General features: G+C 32.1%; 1 protein-coding gene across 1 annotated transcript; it reads right to left on the reverse strand.

Annotated features, from left to right (window-relative positions):
• Nucleotides 1-9678: 9678 nt before the first annotated feature.
• LOC142317709 (uncharacterized) lies at nucleotides 9679-10017 on the reverse strand. The gene has a single exon (XM_075354256.1). The coding sequence runs from the start codon at nucleotides 10015-10017 to the stop codon at nucleotides 9679-9681; it is 339 nt and encodes a 112-aa protein (XP_075210371.1).
• Nucleotides 10018-21776: the final 11759 nt, after the last annotated feature.

Genomic DNA, 21776 nt, shown 5'->3' on the forward strand with positions numbered 1-21776 from the left:
ATCGAAAAAGTTTCTTACGAATAAATTGTTACGATAAATAATCGACTGTACTTTGTCACAACCTATTTTTTTTGTAAATAAGACTTGCTGAACGTAGTCTTCATTACTACATAATAATCGGTACTACATAAAAAAAATCACGAAATTATATAATGATAATGTTTTTTTATTTTCTCTTGTGCAGTCTACAATCAATTATGCAGTAACATATTGATGAGGTACATATAAATCGGTTATTGAGCCATTAATTAAAATCTAAAACCATACTGCGAGATTGATTTCTAAGGATTGTAGATTTTTTTGGTGTTCTTCTGTTCCCCTGTGCCAGCTGAACAATCAAGAATTACTCAGCCCAGGGGGTGTCCCCTTGCGACTCTAACGAGCCTCCTTACCTACCAGCAGTTAGTCCGGCATGGCAGGTTGGCTCACCGGTTCCGGATCTTTTCCTATTCTCATCTTGCCTCTGCCTCACACCGCTAAGGCCAGGACATCGGGCCCGGCTATGCCGTTCCCAGGCCCTGCCCCAGCAGCCGGGTCTCGGTCTTTATTTTTCCTAAAGTAACTCCTCTCACTTCTTACAATCTACTTCCTTTGCTCGTATAGCCTCAGCTACGAATCTTTCTATTGTCAGCCATTCGTCTTTACCTCTCAACATATGCATGTCTTAGTTTCCGCAGTAATCTATTTTATGTTATATCTGGCTTTTAGATCCTCCCAATGTGTACATTCAAAAAAAGGTGTGGCAGGGTGTGTCCTGTTGACCGCAGTACACACAATTTGGGAGCTTCCTTCTTTTAAACCTGTGTAAGTATATACCAAATCCTCTGTGACCGGAGAGGAATTATGACAGGTAGTATACCCGACGTCGCCGTGTTTCTTCCCTAATCACGGTCCTAGCTGAGAAATAAGTTTCTTTTTCACACCGCAGTCGTAGCGTGTTCCATTTCTCTCACCATCCTTGTAGCAAGAGATTAATGGCATCTTCCCTACCCATACCCTCATAGATCCGTTTCATTTGGGTAGCCCATAACTGGATCGGCGATACCCCGGCCAGGACTCTCGCCGCATCGGCTGATACTATTCGGTACGCCGCCACGATTTTTAAATTTATTCGTTCTGCAGTGATGTCATCATCTTCACATTCCTCTTGCTGTTTAGCGCCAAAAACCAGCATTTAAATTTAAATTTTATATTTTATACTTATTGTTCTCTTTGTCACTCAGAAGATCTGGTCCCATTTGCTTGTTATACGACCTTTGGTCCAGGTTTTGGATTAACTGCTTAAAAAATGCCATTTTTGCTTCCTTTCAAAACCAACCTTTATACAATACACCTATTTAACGGCATCTGTGCACGACTTGCTCAGCGTTGGTTTGGAGAGTTTCAAAAATGGTGATGTTCCTCAAACTAAGTAAACCGGTGCATGATGTACCTTCGTATAAGTCAATAAATCTGTTACCTATTTTATATAAATTGTTTGAGAGAAGTTTTCTTTAGAGGCTGTGGCCTGTTTTATAGAACATGTTATTCCTTGTCATCAGTTCGGCTTCCGAGTCGGTCACTCAACTAATGAGCAAACGCATAGAGTGTGTGAGGTTATCAGCAAGTGTCCTGAGAAGAAAAAATACTGTACCGTTTCCTTCTTGGATGTTCAGCAGGCCTTCCACATAGCCTGCCTGGCTTCCTGTATTGTTACAGAAGTTGGAAGTTAGCCTACCTCAATCGTACTTGATCCTGAGTAGCTAAGTATAATAAGGAGTTCTCTGTGTTTTTTGGCACTAAGTGGTGTGTTCCTCAAGGATCGATTTAGGACCTGTTTTATATTCTATCTTCACAGAGTACCTTCCGACTATGGATTATGACACCATCGCTTCATTTGCCGCTGACACGACTATCTTGGTGGTTATTGCTGATCCACATCCAGTTTCAAACTGCAACTTGAATTTGACCAGCTTTCACTATCTAACAAAGAATTATTTTACACGACGATCCTTAAACCGATTTTGTACATTTTTTATAATGTCCAGCTTTCGGGTTCAGTAAGCAGTGAAAACGTCGATATTATACAACGATTTCAAAACAAATTATTGAAGAACATCGTCTTGGTTCGTGAGAAACAGTAAATCTGTTCTGGATAATCGTAATATCTGGGTTTATAGCATTACGAGAAGAAACAAAGCGATTCGATACAAAAAAATAAATTTCGGCTAAACAACCACGTAAACGTTTTTGCTATTAAGCTTATAAACAATAGTGAAGATGATAGAAGGTTAAAACGACTACACATGTTAGACGTTGATGATTTTATGTGATTTGACGTGTTATTGCATTAACTTAGTGTTACCTTTCACTTCATTTTTCCCATTGTTCAATTTTAGTTATTATCATTTCATTATTAATTACAGTTTTGTTCTTTTTTTCTCTGTTTATGAAATTTTATAATTGTTTATTGTTTTTTGTTGGTGATGGTGGGGGGGGGGGGTTAATCTGCAATGGCACTGATCTCTAATCTAACTTAGGTAGTGAACTTAGATTTACTGTTCTTTATAGGAATATTAGTGTCATTTTTGAGAAGATTTGTTAGAAGCCTGTCTACATGCGATAGCATGTGATCATATTTACTTTTTATTTCCGTAATAGTGTAACTGATTGTAATTTATAATTTGAGACGAAACAAATTTTTATTGTTTTAAGTTTCCAATTATTGTAGATTTTTAATCTTGTAGAAATCATTGATTTAAAATAAATAATATAAAAAACTTGTTTTTGAATTATTTTTTTAATTATTAAATTCTTGAACTAAGTATTAAATGTCAATTGAAAAGTTTACAATTACATTATAATTCCGTACCATAAATTATAATAAGTCACTCAGCGTGATATATTAGTAATTTTTGAGAAAAAATTTGTTTTATACATTTCTCTGATTTATCTTTTTCTTATCAAGACTTCTGTAAGGAGGTTTAAGAACGGCAATGGGCGAATTACAAAGTTTTGCGAGCAAGAGGTTAGGTTATATAGATGAGAACACAAACTCCTTTCTCTTCCCCTTACCTCCTTCTTCTTGCCCGTTTGATAAATGACTCTCAGTTTGAACTTTAAACTAGTCTTGGAACTACAGTACTGTAATGAGCGGAACATTAAAATTTAATAGCTAATATTAAAGTTGCTACATCAATTGTTATTATTGTTGTGTTGGAATTAAAACTTTGTATGTATGTGTGAATATTCGAGATTTTTTCTTCCTAATGATTACTTAAAATCAAATTCTAAGTTTAAGATACATAGAATGTTATTATGATTTCTTAACATAATTTTCGTTTAGATGGATTTATCGGAAAATCCTATAGGGATTTTACTAAAAGCACTGCTCCGTGTATTTTGCACTTGTGCAAAATATTTAATCAGATATGGAAATGAAACAAAACTACTGTCAGAAATTGAAACATTTATAAAAGATTAAGGTTAATCTAATATACAATATTCAGATATAACTTTAAGCAGCGTTCATAAAAGACATTTATTTTTTAACTTAACTGAATTTTTATGTAAAACTTAGTACAGTTCAGCTTTGAAGTTATATTACATCTACTGTTTTATCAACTACAGAAGAAAGAATTCAATTGATTTAATTAACTGATAATAGAAATAAGTAAAAATAATAATAATAATAACAGAAAATAACAATTTATTAATTTTTTCGATTAAATAAATGCACTTTAAAATTTTCATGAAGTGGTCAAACGAGTCAAAGAAGAATAAAGTACTAGAAGTTGTTACAATCGATATAGGGTAATTATTTCATATCTATTTTATTATATTTGAACATGAAAAAACAAGAATGTTTGGTTTTACCCTGTTAGTTATGTACTTCAGCATTTCCTCATAAAAAGGTAAATATAATTTTTTTTTTAATTTGGAAAAATAAACTCCAAATAAAAATTTGGAGTTTTTTAAAGAAATTCCTTCATTTTTTCAGTAAATCTGCTTTTATTTGAAGTTATTAGTCACTCGTAACTTCTCATGTTTATTTAGATGTGGGAGTTTAACGAAAGATTTAACCTAGAGAAGGCAAAATATTCTTGGTATTAATTGTTTTAAATAATTTAGCCACTGTTTAGTTAAATTTTGATATATTTATTCATTTTGTTTATATAAGAACAATTTTTTAAGTACATGAAAACGAGATTATAGCCAGAGAAAAACTATGACAAACCAGGTTCAGAAGCTTATAAATTACTATCTAGCACCATCTTGTTACTATAATTTACAAAATACACACACTTTTTTTTTAATGGTTAAATACAAAAGTACAATAATTCGTAAAAACTGTAAACTGCTTATTATGGACAAGTCATCCCCCTAAACAGAATTATCCACGAAAAACCTGCACTACCTCCCAAGTGTGTGTGTATATATATATATAAACACACAATATATCCTTTATCTAATTAATATTTTAGTACATCAAATTAATTTTATAATGGGAGTGATTGGCCAAGCATGAACAGGATTCGAACTTAAAAGCCTTCAGAGAGATAGGTAATGATAAGATTTTTGTTTTGGATTATACAGATCTTTGTTTCGTAAACACGGGATCTATAAAATTATTTAAGAACTGACTCTAAGTTTAATTTTAAAATTACAATAGATGATTCTATAATTTGCTTAAAATGAGTGAAATCTCCTTTTACAGTACGAAAGTTTTTCAGAAGCTGCCTTTTTCTACGATATTTTTTACAAGCGAATGAATCAAGTCTTCATAATATTTTTATAAATTAGCACAAGAGACCTTCATGAGTATTTAAATGAGCAAGTAATTTGTGAGTACATAAAGTATTTATCTCAAGAAAGTTTTCTGTTGCAAAGATTTTATTTTGAAGCAGTTAGATGATTTTTCCTCTTTCAGTATTTGTTTAGTTATTTAGAAGGTTTAGTTATTAATTTTTACGTGTTTCGTCCTTAAATATATCAACAGTTAAAACTCTGTATTATCGTATGGTTTATTTCATTGATGCCAAACTCCCACCGAAATACCTTTATTGACAAAAAATGTTGTTTTATGGAAATAAGCTCTCGTATAAACGGTTTTCTAAAGAAACAGTCATTAAAAACGCTTATTCTAAAGAGTCAACTTTAATTATGCTATTATGGATTGCTACACTATTGGAAAGAATACCTATAAAAGGAAAACCTGTTGTAGTTCTTATTCCTCCATGGCTGAAACACTGATGGAACAATAAAAAATTGCAATCCATTAACCCAGTTCTAACCAGTTTAAATTACTTATATTAAAACAAAATTTTTTAATGATTTCAGTATTTTCCGAAGGCCATAACTATTCTGCAGTATTTCAGCTAGTTATGTTCGTATTTTAATCCAGCAAGGATAAATACATAAGTAGAAAGAATAATAAATAGTATCTATTTTTTTTTTTGTTGAGGTTTTTAGGATCATCGACTACTTTGGTCATTAGTCCCATCACACTTCAAAAAAAAAAATAAGAAAAGGGTTCAATATTTCACATTTTCATGTGTCAAGAAATGATAAAAATTTTAAATTTTCTTATAACTTCTGATCCAACAAATTACTTTCTAGGCTTTCCTTTCGGCCATCCTTTCTTCCACCGTTTTTCCATTCTGCGAACGGCCTCAACATCCGATGACAGTGTGTCTGAGGTCTCGGACATGGCATCGTCTTCTCTTTCTGATGCGAATTTTTGGCATCACGTTCGCCGGCTTACATCAGGTGATGAAAGCTTCATTGGTTCTGTTAACATTGTTGCAATTGTATATAGACGTGCAAGCTATGCACTTTCCGCGGCTGATGAGCTGGATTCTATCTCTACAGCAGTGCTGGGTCCAGCTGAAATAGATGCTCTCGCTGAAGCTGTTTTTTGAGCTTTTGGAGGCCCCAATGTTACAGTTTGTATATCGTTTACGTCTGGTGCTTTCTCAATAACGACTTGCACCTCCATTTCGGTAGACTCGGATTTTCTTGTCACTATTTCCTTAGGTTTGTAACTACACGACGGCGAGATCTTTTCCTCTTTTCTAGACAAATCAAGATTTTTATTTACCACTTCAAGTGATGGTGTTATGATTGCAGGTTTAACTAGTTTTTTATGCTGCGCTGGCACATTTCTTTTATCAACGATGTCAATGCGGGATTGAGCCTTCTCATGTTTAGATGGTTCTGTGTGGTGAGTCGACTCTATCTTAGCGTCAATAATTTTTTTATCATTATTGCAAGGCTTGGTGACATTGTATTAAGCAACTGCTCCACATTAATTTTGCATGAAGAAGGGGCAGCAGCTGCTTTAGCATAAGTGGTCGATTGTCGAGGTGTTCGTTGACTAAAAATTTTCTTCGCTTCAGGATAACTAACCTTCTGAAGCGTTTTAACTTCCTGAATGGCCGTTTCAGATTTATAAACTGGGCAATTCCTGGATCGGCAGTTATGGTGCCCTTTACAATTAATACAGATTGGAGGGTCTTTGCATGGTTCACCCTCATGTATCTTCATTCCACATATGCAGATTTCCTGCGCTTCACATCTAGCTGCAGTGTGCCCGAAACGTTGACACTTGAAACATCGCATAGGCTGCGGAATAAACGCACGTACATCAAGCCGGTGTATACCAGCACGCACCTTTTCAGGAAGGGTAGACCTGTTAAATGTTAATACATGAGAGGCCGAAGGAAGAACTTCGCCATTTCTTCTCATTGTGAGTCTGCGACACTGAATCACTACTTGACTCGACATTTCCTGTACTATTTCCTCTTCTGTACATTTTAGAAGATCACGGCAAACAACAACTCCTCTGGATGTATTAAGGGTGCTATGCGGTTGCACTGATACTGCAAATTCACCGATCTTCTTCAATGCCTGGACTTTTTGACTTTGAATATCGTTGATAGTTTCAACGTGTTATCCGTTAAAGGTTTTACGAATTTCCTTAACAGGACCACCAGCACAATTAGTTATCACTCTTGCGATCAAGAATGGACTAACATTTTGAAAGTTGCCATTCTCCTTGGCAATAATCAAAAATCTTAGTTTGGAAGCAATGTTTCCAAACAAAGACTTTCTCAATTCCTTGCTGATTTTGTCAGCATCTCTCTTAATTTTGTCTGACTTCTTACTCTTTTTCCTCTTCGCTTGTGGCTAATCGGAGGTTTCTAAACGAGGGTGTTTACGTGCACCCTCTGCTACGTTTGTTTGTTCAATATTCATGAACGTTTATCCCTTCTGTAGCAAGGCTAGCCGCCGGGGTACACCCCCACTCCAGGGCTACTACGAGGTTCGATCCGGTACTCTGGTGGAACCGGCATATGTCCTGGCAGAGAGCGGATGCGCAATCTCTGCACTGACTCCAGGCTCCTACTCACCGAAGCTTTCAAAGCTTCCATGCACCAACATACATGGGCACCATTGCTACATGCCTGCCATCGCAGGGGGCATGTGGACATCGGAAGGGTCTCCGTTACACCTGCAATAACATTGACCCTGGCCGCCACATCGCCAGCTCTAAAAGTCCATTTCCAAATTCGTTTATTATTCCATATCCTGCAGGTAGCCGAAAAATCCAAACCATGTGTGGACCTGAAGGTGGAAACAGGTCAAAAGAAAAGCATACCCGAGGAATTTACTCGGATCCCCGTTAGCCAGCTGTATGTATTGTAGATAAGTACAGCTGTTACCGCCCTGGACGTGGAACGTAGATGTTGTGTTTCGGACGTGGGGATTACCTACCTCAGGGCAATAATATAATTAATTTCCCGATCAGTTTAACGTAACGTGAACTTTTTCCAATACTGCTTCTGTATTCTTGAATTTGAATTTAAAGGTCAAATAGGACATGATGTTTATAACAAAATGCACTGTTTAATTTAAATTTGGAATAATATTTTACCACATACATACATGTAGTATATATATATATGTAGACAATTATCAAAAAAACATTTGTCGGTGTACTTTTAGGATAACATCCATAGAAGGGCGAACAGATTTTTGAGAACTGATGAACGTTACTATTTTTACGGATAGATTTTTTTGTTGAACCCTGCTTATCAGCATCAGATATTGGCATGAGAAGATAGGCATAGCCACACAGTTAATAGACGAGATATTATCGATCTTTTTAAAATATATATGTAATAGAATTATACATAAACCGGTGGTGGCAAAACTAGCAAAAGTTGATTGAACTTCATAAACAGTATATTTTTTTAACAATGCGATCATCTAGTGTCCCTCATTTAAATTTCTGTCTTTATTTATAAAGTCATATCTAGTCAATGTAATCGATTTATAATTTACTAATCAGGATTAATGTCTTCTTTCTTTCTTTCACTAGCGCAATCCAGTGCGAACCTTGGCCTCCCGGATAATACGCCTCCAAATCTTACAAGTCTCCAACTGTCTTTTACTTCTGTCCACCACTGCCTTATATCCAGGACTTGCACATCGCTCTGTACATCCTCCATTCACTTTCTTGTAGGTGTTCCTCGTCTTTTAGTTCCGAACATTTGCCCTCCAAGGACTGCGTTAGACATTTTATCACTCTCATCCTTGCCACAGGTTCCAACCATCTTTTCCTGCGTGCCTTGATATCTCACACTAGATCCTCTTCATCGATATAGCCGGTTATCTCTTCCTTATTCCTTATTCACTAGCCGTCCTTAGTGCTTATAGGTTGCACGTTTCTTCTTGTGATTTTTCCTTCAAAATCCGTAGTGATGTCTCATATCTTTTAGTTAATGTCCAGGTCTTTCACCCGACCCGTATGTTATTACAGACTTTATACGTACCCTGCACAGTTTCAGTTTTGCATTGCGTCTTACAAACATTGACCTGAAAACTTTCTGTTAGGCAAAATAACCTTTATTCCAGCTCCTATTTATCCTCATAAGCTTCTCTAAGCTTCAACATGTAACCTGTTCTCATTATTCAGAACAGTTCCTGAACATTTAAACTCCTTTACTCCTTCAAGTGTTATATCGTCAAACGATGTCCTTCGAACCAGTCTTCTTACTTTCTCGGTCGCAATTTTAAAATATTCTGTCTTTCCATATTAATTTCTAGACCCACTAGCTATCTTTTCCTCATCTTGCAATATCTTAAACGATTCTACTACCGTCTGAACATTTCTTGAGATGAGAACTACATCATCAGCACAAACACTCACACGTTTCATTTTATAGAAAAGATTCCCATCTGCTTGCAGAGGTTTTATCTTATCAATAGCTATAATGAAAATTACTGCAGCCAATGCACCACCCTGTCTCACTCCATTGTTCACTTCAAAAGATCTACTCACTTTATTTCCTACCTTTACACAAGTCATGGAATTTTCCAGGTCATCATTACAAGCTTTACCAATGTATTTGGTATCCCATTTTTGAGCATTAGCTCAGGCAAGCATTTTCCACTGAAGCTACCAAAAGCTTGATGAAAATCAACAAATATGCAATGCAGGTCAACAATGTTCTCGTAACACCTTTCCATCAACTGTCACATCACACATATTTAGTTCATGGTTTCTTCTGATTTTCCTGAATTGTGATTCACTTATTATTTCTTCAGCGTAAACCGTCAACCTTTTCAAAATAAAAGAGTAGAATATCATTTACGCAATGTTTAATAGTATTATACCAATGTAGAAATTGACATTTATTTGTCTCCTTTTTTAAAAATGGGCCAAATAATTTCCATTTTCCAATCACTCCACAACTTTTCTAGTTCCCATGTCCAGGTCACAAGTTCATGTATTGACTGGATCAGTCTGTGACATCCGTATTTGAAGACATCTGCTGGAATGGAGTCGATTCCTGGAGTTTTATTATATCTCAATCTCGATATTACTTCCTCAATCTCCTGGATATTCAGATATTCTGCAATCGGCTTCACCGACATTGTGCTATCTGTTTCATGCGCCGCTTCCATTTCGTTATTGATCTTTTCTTCATAAAACTCCAACCACCTTTCCAGTATCCTTTCCTCTTTATCCATCACCTGTCCATTCTCATGTTAAAGATTCTCAGATTAAGTCTAGCTTCCGTAACCTACCTCTAATTCCTTAATCCTCCTATATATCTCTCCACTGTTATTTTGAGTAGCCATCTCCTCTTTGCCTTTGACATAATTTTACTGCCATTCTCTTTCTTCCTTCTGCAGGTGTTACTAACAGCTTTTCTTAAATCTTTATAGATTTTTCTTCTTTGTCTTGTATCCTTGCCCAACATGCCGCTTCGGCTCCATCACCCGCTCTTGCTTCGTTCTTTCTATTTACTGCCTCTGCATTCTTCGTCGAATTATTCGTTGTTCCTCTCCTCCTTCCTCTCAACCAATTCTTCCTTCAACACCTGTCTCTTGCAATCCTTCATCTGTTCCCAGGCCTTATCAATATTTTTATCATCCGATACCGCATAAAGGCGAGAAAATAGTCCCCTCGCCATACTTTTCTCAAATAATTTCACGTTTTCATTACGCTTCAGCTTTTCCACATTCTATTTCCTTTTTTCCCTCCTCTTGCGATTCACACACGTGACAATTTTTCTCTCATATGTATTCTCACCATAAAGTGGTCAGTCACAATTCGGACCAAGCATTAATCTTACTTCAATAATGGATGATACATGTCTTCTTGATACAATCACATGACCAATCTGATTCAAAACATTCATCCCAGTAGATATCCGTGTTCCCGTGTGAATTGATTTATTTGAAAAGAAGATAATTTTAATAATCATGTTATTTTCCACCCCATACTGTATCAATTCTCCTTCCATTGTCGCTTGTTATTTAATGAAATGTATCTTTGTCAGATACTAGTCTTGCAGAGTCCTCTTTTCTGAACTTTGCATTGAAGTCACCAAGTAGCACGACAGCATCATACTGCTGTTGTTGAAAGATACTTTGGTATTTTTTCGCATTCATTAGCCATAATGTTATAGAAATTATTTTTCTCTTCATCTGAACGACCTTCCGTTGGAACGTACATTGATATTAGTGAGATATTTGTGAACATTCCTTTCAAACTCATTGTACACAGTCTGTCATTGATTAGATTCCAGCCAAGGATACTATCTCTCCCCCCACGTGCAATCATAAAGCCCACTGCATTTCTCCCCATTGTTGTGTCTGAGCCATTATCTAACAGTACAAACTCCTTCTTGTGTTTTCTGCCCTGTTATTAACATTCTTATTTCCTGTAATGCGAATATTTCCACTTGAGACTTAGAAATTTTCCTGGCGATTTCATAGATCTTCTCGGTTTGTAACATCGTCCTCACATTCCACGTAGTCAGTATTATGTCTGTATCCATAAACCATTGCAATGTTCATTTCCAGTGTTTATTCCGACAGTCCTACCAATCCAAGGCCTTTCGTTGGCTTTCGTAACATGATAATTTTCACTGAAAAATTTTTGGGCTTTTCACTTTTTTTTTTGGGCGGTTAATAGCCCAACTTGGAGGAACAGGGGATTTTCTTATAAGAGTTCCTTTTTCCTAGATGATTACTTTCTTCCGAGCTTAGAGAGATCTATCTACCTTACATTTTATTCGGGTTATCTGCCTAGCCTCATCCGTCCCCTCGGCAGTTGGGAATGTCTTCTTCCGCCTTCAAGGCCGTTGAGCATCTTCAATGATTTTTGTCCACTCTTGGTATTTAATATCCCCAGTCTCCTCCAACCGTAGTTGGCGAGCGACCCCACCGCCAGGAACGGCACCCAGTAGCTAATCTAGCAACAGCCACGGGAATCAGGAGTAGCGTAATAATATAAATTTTCAAAATAAAGTTTTCAAATGTATTTAAATCAGTATCAAATTCAGCTTTCGAGTATCGGACCTTTATTTCCCCCAAGCATCAAATTAAATATAAACTGCATAGATCTGGACATTAAAATTATATTAATTCTATTTCCATATCCTATGCACAAGCTTCAACAAGCTTATGTGGCGACTTTCATTAAGGAAAAAAGTGTGTATCTCTATAACAAACACACGCGCGCAGACATGTATACACAACGAAATTAAAGGTTCTATACTCGGAAGATGAAATCCTTATTTAAATAAATTTGAAAAATTATTTTGAAAATTTTAATTATTTTACTATATATATATATATGTAGTTAAAAATCGAATATATATATTCGATTTTTAACAATTAAATATAGAAATTCTTATGGTTTTAGGCTTAATTATACTGGAAGAAGTCATTCACAAAAGCCTGCATTATATGTTATTCTCAAGAATAGCAAACTTCCCATGCCAGATTTATTGGTAAGAAGATATGAAATCGTTTCGCAATACCCTAACTTTGGGTATTACTAAAACATATTTGTATAAACTAAATTTCCCAATAATTAACTGATATATATCAATTTTATGATATAATATAGACGGTTAATTTGTTTATTATATTTTTAAATGTTTTTGAAAACGATAAAAATTATCATACATTTAGCGTCAAATATATAAAAAAGACAAATGAAAAATTTTATGGATGAGGTAAAAAAGAAATGCTTTATTTCAGTATTATTTTAAAAGGTATGTTTGGTTAAACGTGTGATATAGCATAAGTCATCAAATTTTGTTAAAGATAATAAACAAATGAAACGAAATAATACTACGCAAATTTTACAGAGAATATTGTAAAATGCTGATAACTATAGCGACGCTATAAGCATCCTCACATTCATTGTATAGAACACTGTTTGTTAGCGGCAAGTATTAATAACCACATGATATGTGGTGTTAAGAGTTTCTGTGATGAAACTGGGCGTTGTTGTCGATATTAAAGTACCACACATTGGTCACTCATCTCTCACCTCGTGAAAACTAAGGGTGGGGTGAGTACAACGATTATACGTACATATCACAACCGTAAATTGCAGGGCTTTAACGCGATGACAATGAAACAGATATTATTGCACCAGTTCTATGTTAGATTAAATGTCAACAGTAATTTACTCACACAAAATTTAGTTTGATAAGGTACGATATACATATGTATGTATGTTAACTATATATGTATATATATATATATATATATATATGTAAATATCTATTGTGGGTACGGTGTACTAATATGAAACTTTGTATTGTATCTAACAAAATTTAATTTTGGATGTAATAATCTGACAAGAGCATTAAGAGAGAACGACATACATTGTATATATTAGGTTACACCGATCTCGAATACCTATTATGTAAAAATTAACTTTTTTTCAAACTATTTAAGAGAAAGGTAAATACGATTTACTACGTACACATTAAACTCTGTTTATTTGTTTTTTGTTAATTTGTTTTTCTGTTGACGCTATATAATTTTTTTTACTTTTATCACAATTTATTGCTGCATAATTAAAATTGTTTATTTGGCATAGAGCTATTTATTGATTAAGTAATTAATTTAAATATTTCATTATATCAATAAACATCATTTATAAATTTCATGCATTTAATTACATTTTAGTAATTTTAATGTTAAATTCAGGGATTTTTTTATTAAATTTCTTTCTTATCGTTTATTTTGACATAAAAAATCGGTTTTTAAAAGTATACAATACTATAATTTTGTAATCAGGAGAACAAAATTGTTCTTCTATTATACTTCTCAATGTCTAATACAGATTACCTGAACTGTCCAGAAATTAACAAAACTATTTAAGATTTAAGAATATTATGAGCGTTTTAGTGCAAATAATGATGCAAATTATACATTCATTAGATTCATTTACTCTTTATGGAGTATAAGCTTAAAATTTTAATCCTAAGAAAACATCTAAAATATAACTTATTAGAAATTGAACAATGAAAGGAAATTCTACTAGTGCCAAATATTACATGTATTAAAACAAATTAGATTATTGAATTTATGCTTTTTATGAAATGCATATAATATACTAATAACTTTTAAAATTTCAATGATATTTTTTTCTTACGTTAAATTATATCTAATTATTAAAATGAATTAAAAACGTTATAAAATGAATTAATTTTAATTTAAAAACCTCTTCACTGGAAAGTTTAATTTTAGTAACTAATAATTAAGAGAATTTCATTAATTTTTTAAGTTTAATGAATTTGTCTGGATAATATGAAACACGAAGTAGTACAAATTATAACAACTGAAATATTTTCCCTTGTTACCAGAAAATAAATAGACGAGATGACAAAAACTTTGGAATTGTAGGGAAAGAGAATACAAAACAAGTTATAACGGGAAACAAGTTGTACGGTGGGCGATATTGACAAGAGCATAACTTAGTCTAGAAGGTTAAAGCTCCATGTACAATAGGTCTCACAACAATAGGAAATTAGAGGGTTGCAGTTAGTGGGGGATTTGGGTGTAGCATAGGAGTGACGTGAAGTCGGGGAGGGGGCACCGTAGCTCTACTAAAATTATAGGCATTGTTTACTGTACGAACAGCGAAGCTGGCAGTCAGGCGAACCTAAGTTTTAATGAATGTTGCAAAGCATCAGTTAGTTCTGCTCTATGAAGCCCCATATACCTTCCCATCTGCCATTAAAAGCGCACTCTGCCTTAGACTACTGTTACCACCATTGATTGAAATGAAAATAGATGCAATTTGAGTAATAATAAAAAATATATGTTAATAATACATAAATCAAAATAAATCGAGAATAAAAAAAATCGTTTTCATGAGAAATTAAACATTCGAGATCTTAACTGAAAGTCATCTAATTTGTTGCATTCCGTGATTATTTAATGAAATCTATGTGTATTAAACCTTATAAGGTATTACGTTTTTATTAAAATTAAGCTAAAAAACGTACAAGACGGAACTCAAACTGATGTTATCTGTCAATAAACTCCCCTCATTCTGAACAAACGTTTATCGCAGACATTTAATGATGAACTTTATTTTTCACCTACTACAGATGAAGATAACAGATTGAATAAAACAAAATGCTAAATCGTAATATAAAGTTCGTAGTTTTTTTTCTTTTCTCCACTGTTTTAGAAATTAATTGAAGAAAATTATGGATTAGAAAAAACTACACGCGCGCGCGCGCGCGCACGCATATATATATATATATATAAAATGTATGTATATATCTATACAATGACACACATATACATATTGTTTAAGATACATTGCAAAAGGTTATTCGTTTAAAATAATAAATATACTTTAGTGTTTCGTATTAAAAAATCTTTTCCAAACGTTGGAGGCTGGAGAGATTGGGATTATTAATTAAAGAAAATAGATTGGTAAAATTTCATTTCCAAAAGTCCAGTTTTTAAATATTTTTTTGCGAAATACATTGTAAAAAAGTTAACATCAAATGGAATGAATTGAATTTTTTATTCCAAAAATTGAAAACTTATTTATTATAAGTTGATAATATAATAAAACCAATTTATATTATTGTATCAAGATTAATAGGTATTTGTGACACGGCATAATTTTTCTTACTTCGTGGGAAAGAGATTATTTATTTTATAACTAAAATATATAACTACAAGTTATAGTTAATAAGCGCATAGTTAATGTTCACTCGTAATTCATTGTTATTTTTACTGCCTTACTGGAAAAATAAAAAAAAAAATTTTATTTAACAAATAAAAAACAGCACATTTTATAGATTGTAATTTAAGTGTTAGAAATTCTCCAGTCTAGAGATGGGTATTATATGTTCCGAAATTATTTTAAACCAAGGAATTTTATTTTAATAATTACAACATGCATAATATACAGCTAATTTAGCTTATGTTATTCAATATATAATGAATGCATTACTTGAGTTATTAATACCAGTAAGGAAGTCAGAATATGAATAGTAAAACTTTCTGAGAGGTCGTGTTTGATTGAACCCCAGTAAGTTGTAGCAACTCACTCGCAAACAAAGTTTGTAAAATGTATTATTATGAAAGTTCTCTTTACCCAGAGTTTGTATCTGAAATTATTTTTTTCAAAACTTTTTGATATTATTGTTAAGTATTTAAAAATATAATAAGTATTAAATTATTTTCAAAATATAAATTATATTAAAAAAAATAAAAAATATTGAAATATTTATAATTATTATATATATATATATATATATATATATATATATATATATATATATATCTGATTAATTCATTTAATTTGTGGTAACTACAAATAAATATTTAAAGGATTTTATGAATTTTCATCTAAAAAGAAAATTAACGAATGAAAAACATGTAAAATTTTTAGTTAAACGATTATTATGATAAAAAATAATAATTTATCTAATTATTAACAACAGGGTATAAAATACAGTTCAGGGTACAGTGTACAGGGTGCACAGGTTATACAATACAGTGAGTAAATTATACTCACTAAAACAACAGCTATCAAGGATAAGAGGGACACATTTTATTGTATCGTATTTCATTTAATATATTTTGTTTGCTATAAAAATATATTTGTAATTTACAAAGAAAAAGCTAAGAGTGATCCACAAGGAATGTCATATTTCACCACTAAGCATTCCATCTATTACATATAAATAACTCCCACCTTTTCTTAGTTTTAAGTTTCAAAACAAACCTGCAATACAAAATAATCTGTTTCAAAAATAAAATAAGAACAATAATAAAAATATTAGAAGACGTTCCAGTTAATTTTATAATATATATTATACTAGCTTTTATTCGCTCGCGGTGAACCTTTAAACGAAATACGCGAGCAACTATGTCATGTCGATCTGTGTCTTTTTGCCCGGGCATTAGCTCTTTAGTTACATCCTGCCACGAAGGATTACAGGTAAAAGTTACAATGAGGTCAGGCCTGCCGTAAGTTCGTACATAAGCGAAAGCGTCTTGAGTTATTCATGCAATAACGGGGACTGTTCACAAAAGTAGAAGGCAGAATAACCATCTTGCCTATGTCGTTAGGTCAATATTACCTTCTGCGCTAATCGCATCTTGTAGATGAATGTAATTTTCAAAATGTAATCTTCATTTTCTTCATCACCCGTAAAATACACCTGCAAAAATTTATGCTGTTCATTATCTGCTGGAAAAAGTGATCCAATTTGATTATATATCTGTCCTTGTACAGTAAAAGTTGGTGAAAATCCGGGCATTCTTATCAGTTTATCTACTTCAAAGGATGTCATTTGGAAGCAACAGTTATGCTTTCTGCGTTTACCTAAAAATTGCTTCGACTCATCTGTAACACTTAAATATAGTTTTCAAAGACTCCTGTGGTTCACTAAGTAGTGGAAGCGAAATTTTAACACTGGAACAGCACATTCCAGCAGTTTAATCTTTCCATTTCAACACAACTCTGCTTTACTTATATTTAAGTATAATAAGTATAAGTATATTTATACTTATATTTAGTAGTACTATAACATAGTTTAATATTTTTTATAATATAAAATACTACGTGTAAATTGTATAACTGCATTATCACTCATTTGAATTCGGCGCGATTTTAGAGCTAATTGATGTCCATTTACAGTATACACTAAAATGTTACATATGATATTTTACAAAATTATTGTATTTTGCATTATGGGATACTATCTTATAAAGTATAATTAATCTCAGTTAAAAAATAAGAATAATTGAAAAATACTTACGAAAAAAAAATAAGAAAAATTGTCTATCTTCTGAGCGATGTAGCATTTTACAGAGGAAAAAAGAATAATGATATACCAATTCACTTTTCATCAAAAACATTTATTAGAGAAAAAAAATTACTCTCTGCCTTCGTATGTAACTCTTTTAAGTTTATTAGAAGTAAGTTTAATGAGTACAAGTTTAATAATGTTACCATTAAACTAATTGTATAAGTATACATATTCTTTATGTTTTATGGCTTCAATAAAAATTTATCCAAGTCTGTATCAATAAAGAATTTTTCTATAATTTGTCCCTACTTATTACTATGACTAAGAATTTTTAAGTTCAGTGAATATAAATTCGTATCTACAGTGGTTTTCATATTCTTGATTACTTATTTTATGAAAAGTTAGTAATGTAGACCCGTATAACAATCTAAATTATTTTGTTGAATATAAGTTATTTAGTCACTTTAGTAATTGGCCGTTTTTATGTGAATTGTTGTTAAAGAATAGAATTCATTTAATCTTTATTTAATTTCTAAATAACATTCATATTACATGAAAACAGATATTTATTTTATGACACTGATATAGCTTTTGTTTAACTAGTTGAGAAATAATGAATTACAAAAGGTAGGTATAATCTAGGAAATAAATTATAAATTAATAGGGCTCTAATAAAGACCGTTATTATAAATAGCTCCAGGATGCAATTTTAAATATCATTTAAACCCAGTAAAATAATACCCTACTTTGAATAAACAATCTTAAATAATGCATTCTTTCTTGGCAGAAGGTGTATATGACACTATCTGCATCCGTCTTGTGGCTTTTATGCATGCACAGACTTTGAAGTAAAAGAAGATCTAGTTGGAGTAGTTTTCTCTTTTTTAGTGATATTCACTATTATTAAAAATTACTAATTTCTGTCTTATTGTGATCAGTAAAAAAGATGTCAATTGTGGAGCTTAGTACGTCCTGATTTTGGCGACTTTTAGCATGCTTACCTACAACAGAGGATTTAGCAAAGGAAGAAGCCGAGTGGAAATGGCTTCATTTCTAATTATTTTTTAATAAGCTTGTTATGGAATATGTTTTGGAATGCTTGACTCTTGAAAAGGTTATGTTAACCTTGGAAGTAACTTTTATGTACTGTCAGGTCACCTACAACGTTTGTTTAAAGAGCCGAAAATATACAAAATAATTCAACTGCAAATAAAAATGTACGTGTTTTTTGTAATAGTAAATCATGTACATACTAGCAAGCTCTCATAAAAATATCACATGGAAAAATATAATATAATGCTATAATAACTTATAATTAATATACTATACCGATAGGATAGTTTAGTCCATGGCTTAGTGGTAATAGCGTCTGCTTTTCATCATGCAGGTTCTGGGATTAAATCCCAGTCAGCTTGAAATTACTTTTCACAGGCTACAAAATGTAGTTTTCATGGCAAAAAGAAATATTAGGGTAGCTGTAATCAGCTTAAGTAACCGGAGAATGAATGTATACATATAAAGTATATATAAATATAGAATAATATTACGTACACACAAATTCCTACATCTGGTATTGATTATCTAATAATCATTTCATAATTGGATTGTTTTTGTAAAAACAAATAGATTTTTGCCAAACACTCCGAAAATTTTCGTACATGTTGATTTAATAAATATTACTAAGCTTGTCAGCCCCACTCTATACGCTTACAATTGATTATTTCAAGGAAAAACATTGTATTATTCAAAAGGTATTGAATACCGATGGAAGTACATATTGTCAGAAAGATTAGTATAAAAGTGCAAAAACAATTCAAAAAGACTTTACTAAAGTTTCATATCATCTGAACTTTATGAATCAATGTAGGTTGTTGTATACACATTCCCATATTTTCTAATAGATTTTAATTCATGAGCGGTAATGAACTCAGAGATTACAAAATCGTACAGTTTACAAAAAAAGTAACTATATCAAAGTTTAGTAAATTTAACGTGAAATATTATTTTGTAAAGTTCAGTGCTAAATCTCGTGATTTATAACAATTTTGCTTTACAAAAAAAAACCTGCAACCGACCGATAAAAGTCTTATTGATTGAGGCAGGATTTAGTATTGCACTCTCAGTACATTCCCTTTCTAAAATACGATTCCTTTTTGTTATCGATACCCTTATTGTAATAATTCTTAGTATTTCTTAATTCCGCTTACACCATTGAATCCTAATAATAATCTTATTTTGTTGCATTATCAAAATTTTATTTCTTTTAATTAAAATATTTCTTTGAACTCGCATAAAGATGATTCATTTTCAATATTAGTGCTTAAAAATAATTTTCTGTATGAAGATATAAGATAGAAATAAAAACATAACGTCTTATGTTTTATTTTAGACAAAACAGTAAATATTCTGTCTCTTATGAAAATGTAGTTTAATATTTACAAAAATTACTCTACAGTCATTAATACTAATAGTATATTTGAATTTGTTATTTTTATAAAAAGAGTATGCTACAGAGTAATACATGAAAACTAGATTACCTAGTTTTATTATTTACTATTATTATTTTTATTAATAATAATATATTATTATTTCACCAGTAGGATTCACAAGAAAAAATTAAAATTGTGTATACCATAACCAACCTATAGTCTCTTATTAGTTGACAGACTTCTATTAAGTTTATCACAACTTATACACACCCTCGCGCAGGTACATCAAATCCATTTTGTATTGTACTCATATTAATTATACATTTTTTCGTTAAGTTTGTATGATAATCACTGGACAAACATTTAATTCTTCTAAGTAATTAAATAAGCTAATTAAGAATACAAAAATTGATTTTATAAAATTTTGTAATAAATTTAATAACATAATTTTCAGTTTTATTTACATCTCTTTATTGCGTATTAGGCTTTCAATATTTTTTTTTTTACTTTAAACAACTCTACCATGTTTTTACAACAATAATGGCAGCAGATGCTTTTCCTTGCTTTTTTAAATAACCAAGGAGTTTAAAATAAAGTGCGCGCGGAAAACAATGTATTTCTGAAAAGTTTGGAACATTTTTATAACCTGTAAAATTTAGTTTTGAAATCGGATTCCCTGAACGTTAGTTTTTGAAAGTTATAAATACCCAGATATTACGGGTTGAGTAAATGGATAGGAATAGAGCTTCCTACGTTTCAGATATCAACTTTAGTTTAGTTTACAAAACATTGAATTTTTAAAATCGGACTTCCGATTCAAATTTTTTCAATCTGAAAATGTTATGTACGCTTAAGAGCTACTTCGGTTACTGTTAGGATTAGGAAGTTTATACGAGGGCCAATTAACTATGACATTAATAGTACTCTGCTGGTGTTCACATTTTTAAAATCCCTTCAGAATTGAGCTAGGAAGAACCGCTTCTGTGATAAATATTTTAAAATTTTCCTCTCTCTTTGAATTTGTAAATTTTTTACGTATAAATTTAAAAGGAAAATAGTTGTTTAAAACTTATCAAATATCATTGTTTAAAGTGATGCGATTCAAGAAAAACAGCGCAAAATTGTGTTGCTCGTCACTGCACGATTTCAAAAACACAAGTGATGAAATAATATATGGTGTAGTGTTTACATTTTGGAAAACCACATAAGACTGGAACCCTTCACATAATTAAACGTGTTTAATTTTGCAACATCTGTTTCACTTCTTAATTTATCTGAAAGGATTCGCAGAGACAGTACAACTCTTGCGGCCCCGCGAATTTCGCCTTCCCAAATGGGCTATAACGATCAGTAACATGCTCAAGTAAGTCACTGTTATATTTTGTGTGTTAACACACACACACACAAAACTTTATACATATTAAAAAAATTATTTATTCTAATACTCATACTCTGACTGTAAAACACACTTAAATACAAACTTACATGTAGTATTTTATATATTCTTTTATTTATTATCATATTTAAATTAGTTTATTATTTCGGTTACAATATGCTTCCTGAAATTTGTTCTCTGTTTATGCATAACAAATCCAATATGAATTGTCTGGAAGACGTTGTTACCAGCGGACTAACGCACCCATCTTTATAATTACAAGGCGACCTGGTTAGGGACCGATTCCGACCAGTTTCTTTTTTACTCATGAAAAATTATTTTAAATTGTTGCCCAGTCAATGACTTAATAAGATATTGGCTTCAAAC

The sequence above is a fragment of the Lycorma delicatula genome, chromosome 1, assembly GCF_047948215.1.
Source record: "Lycorma delicatula isolate Av1 chromosome 1, ASM4794821v1, whole genome shotgun sequence".
NCBI classification, from domain to species: Eukaryota; Metazoa; Arthropoda; class Insecta; order Hemiptera; family Fulgoridae; genus Lycorma; species Lycorma delicatula.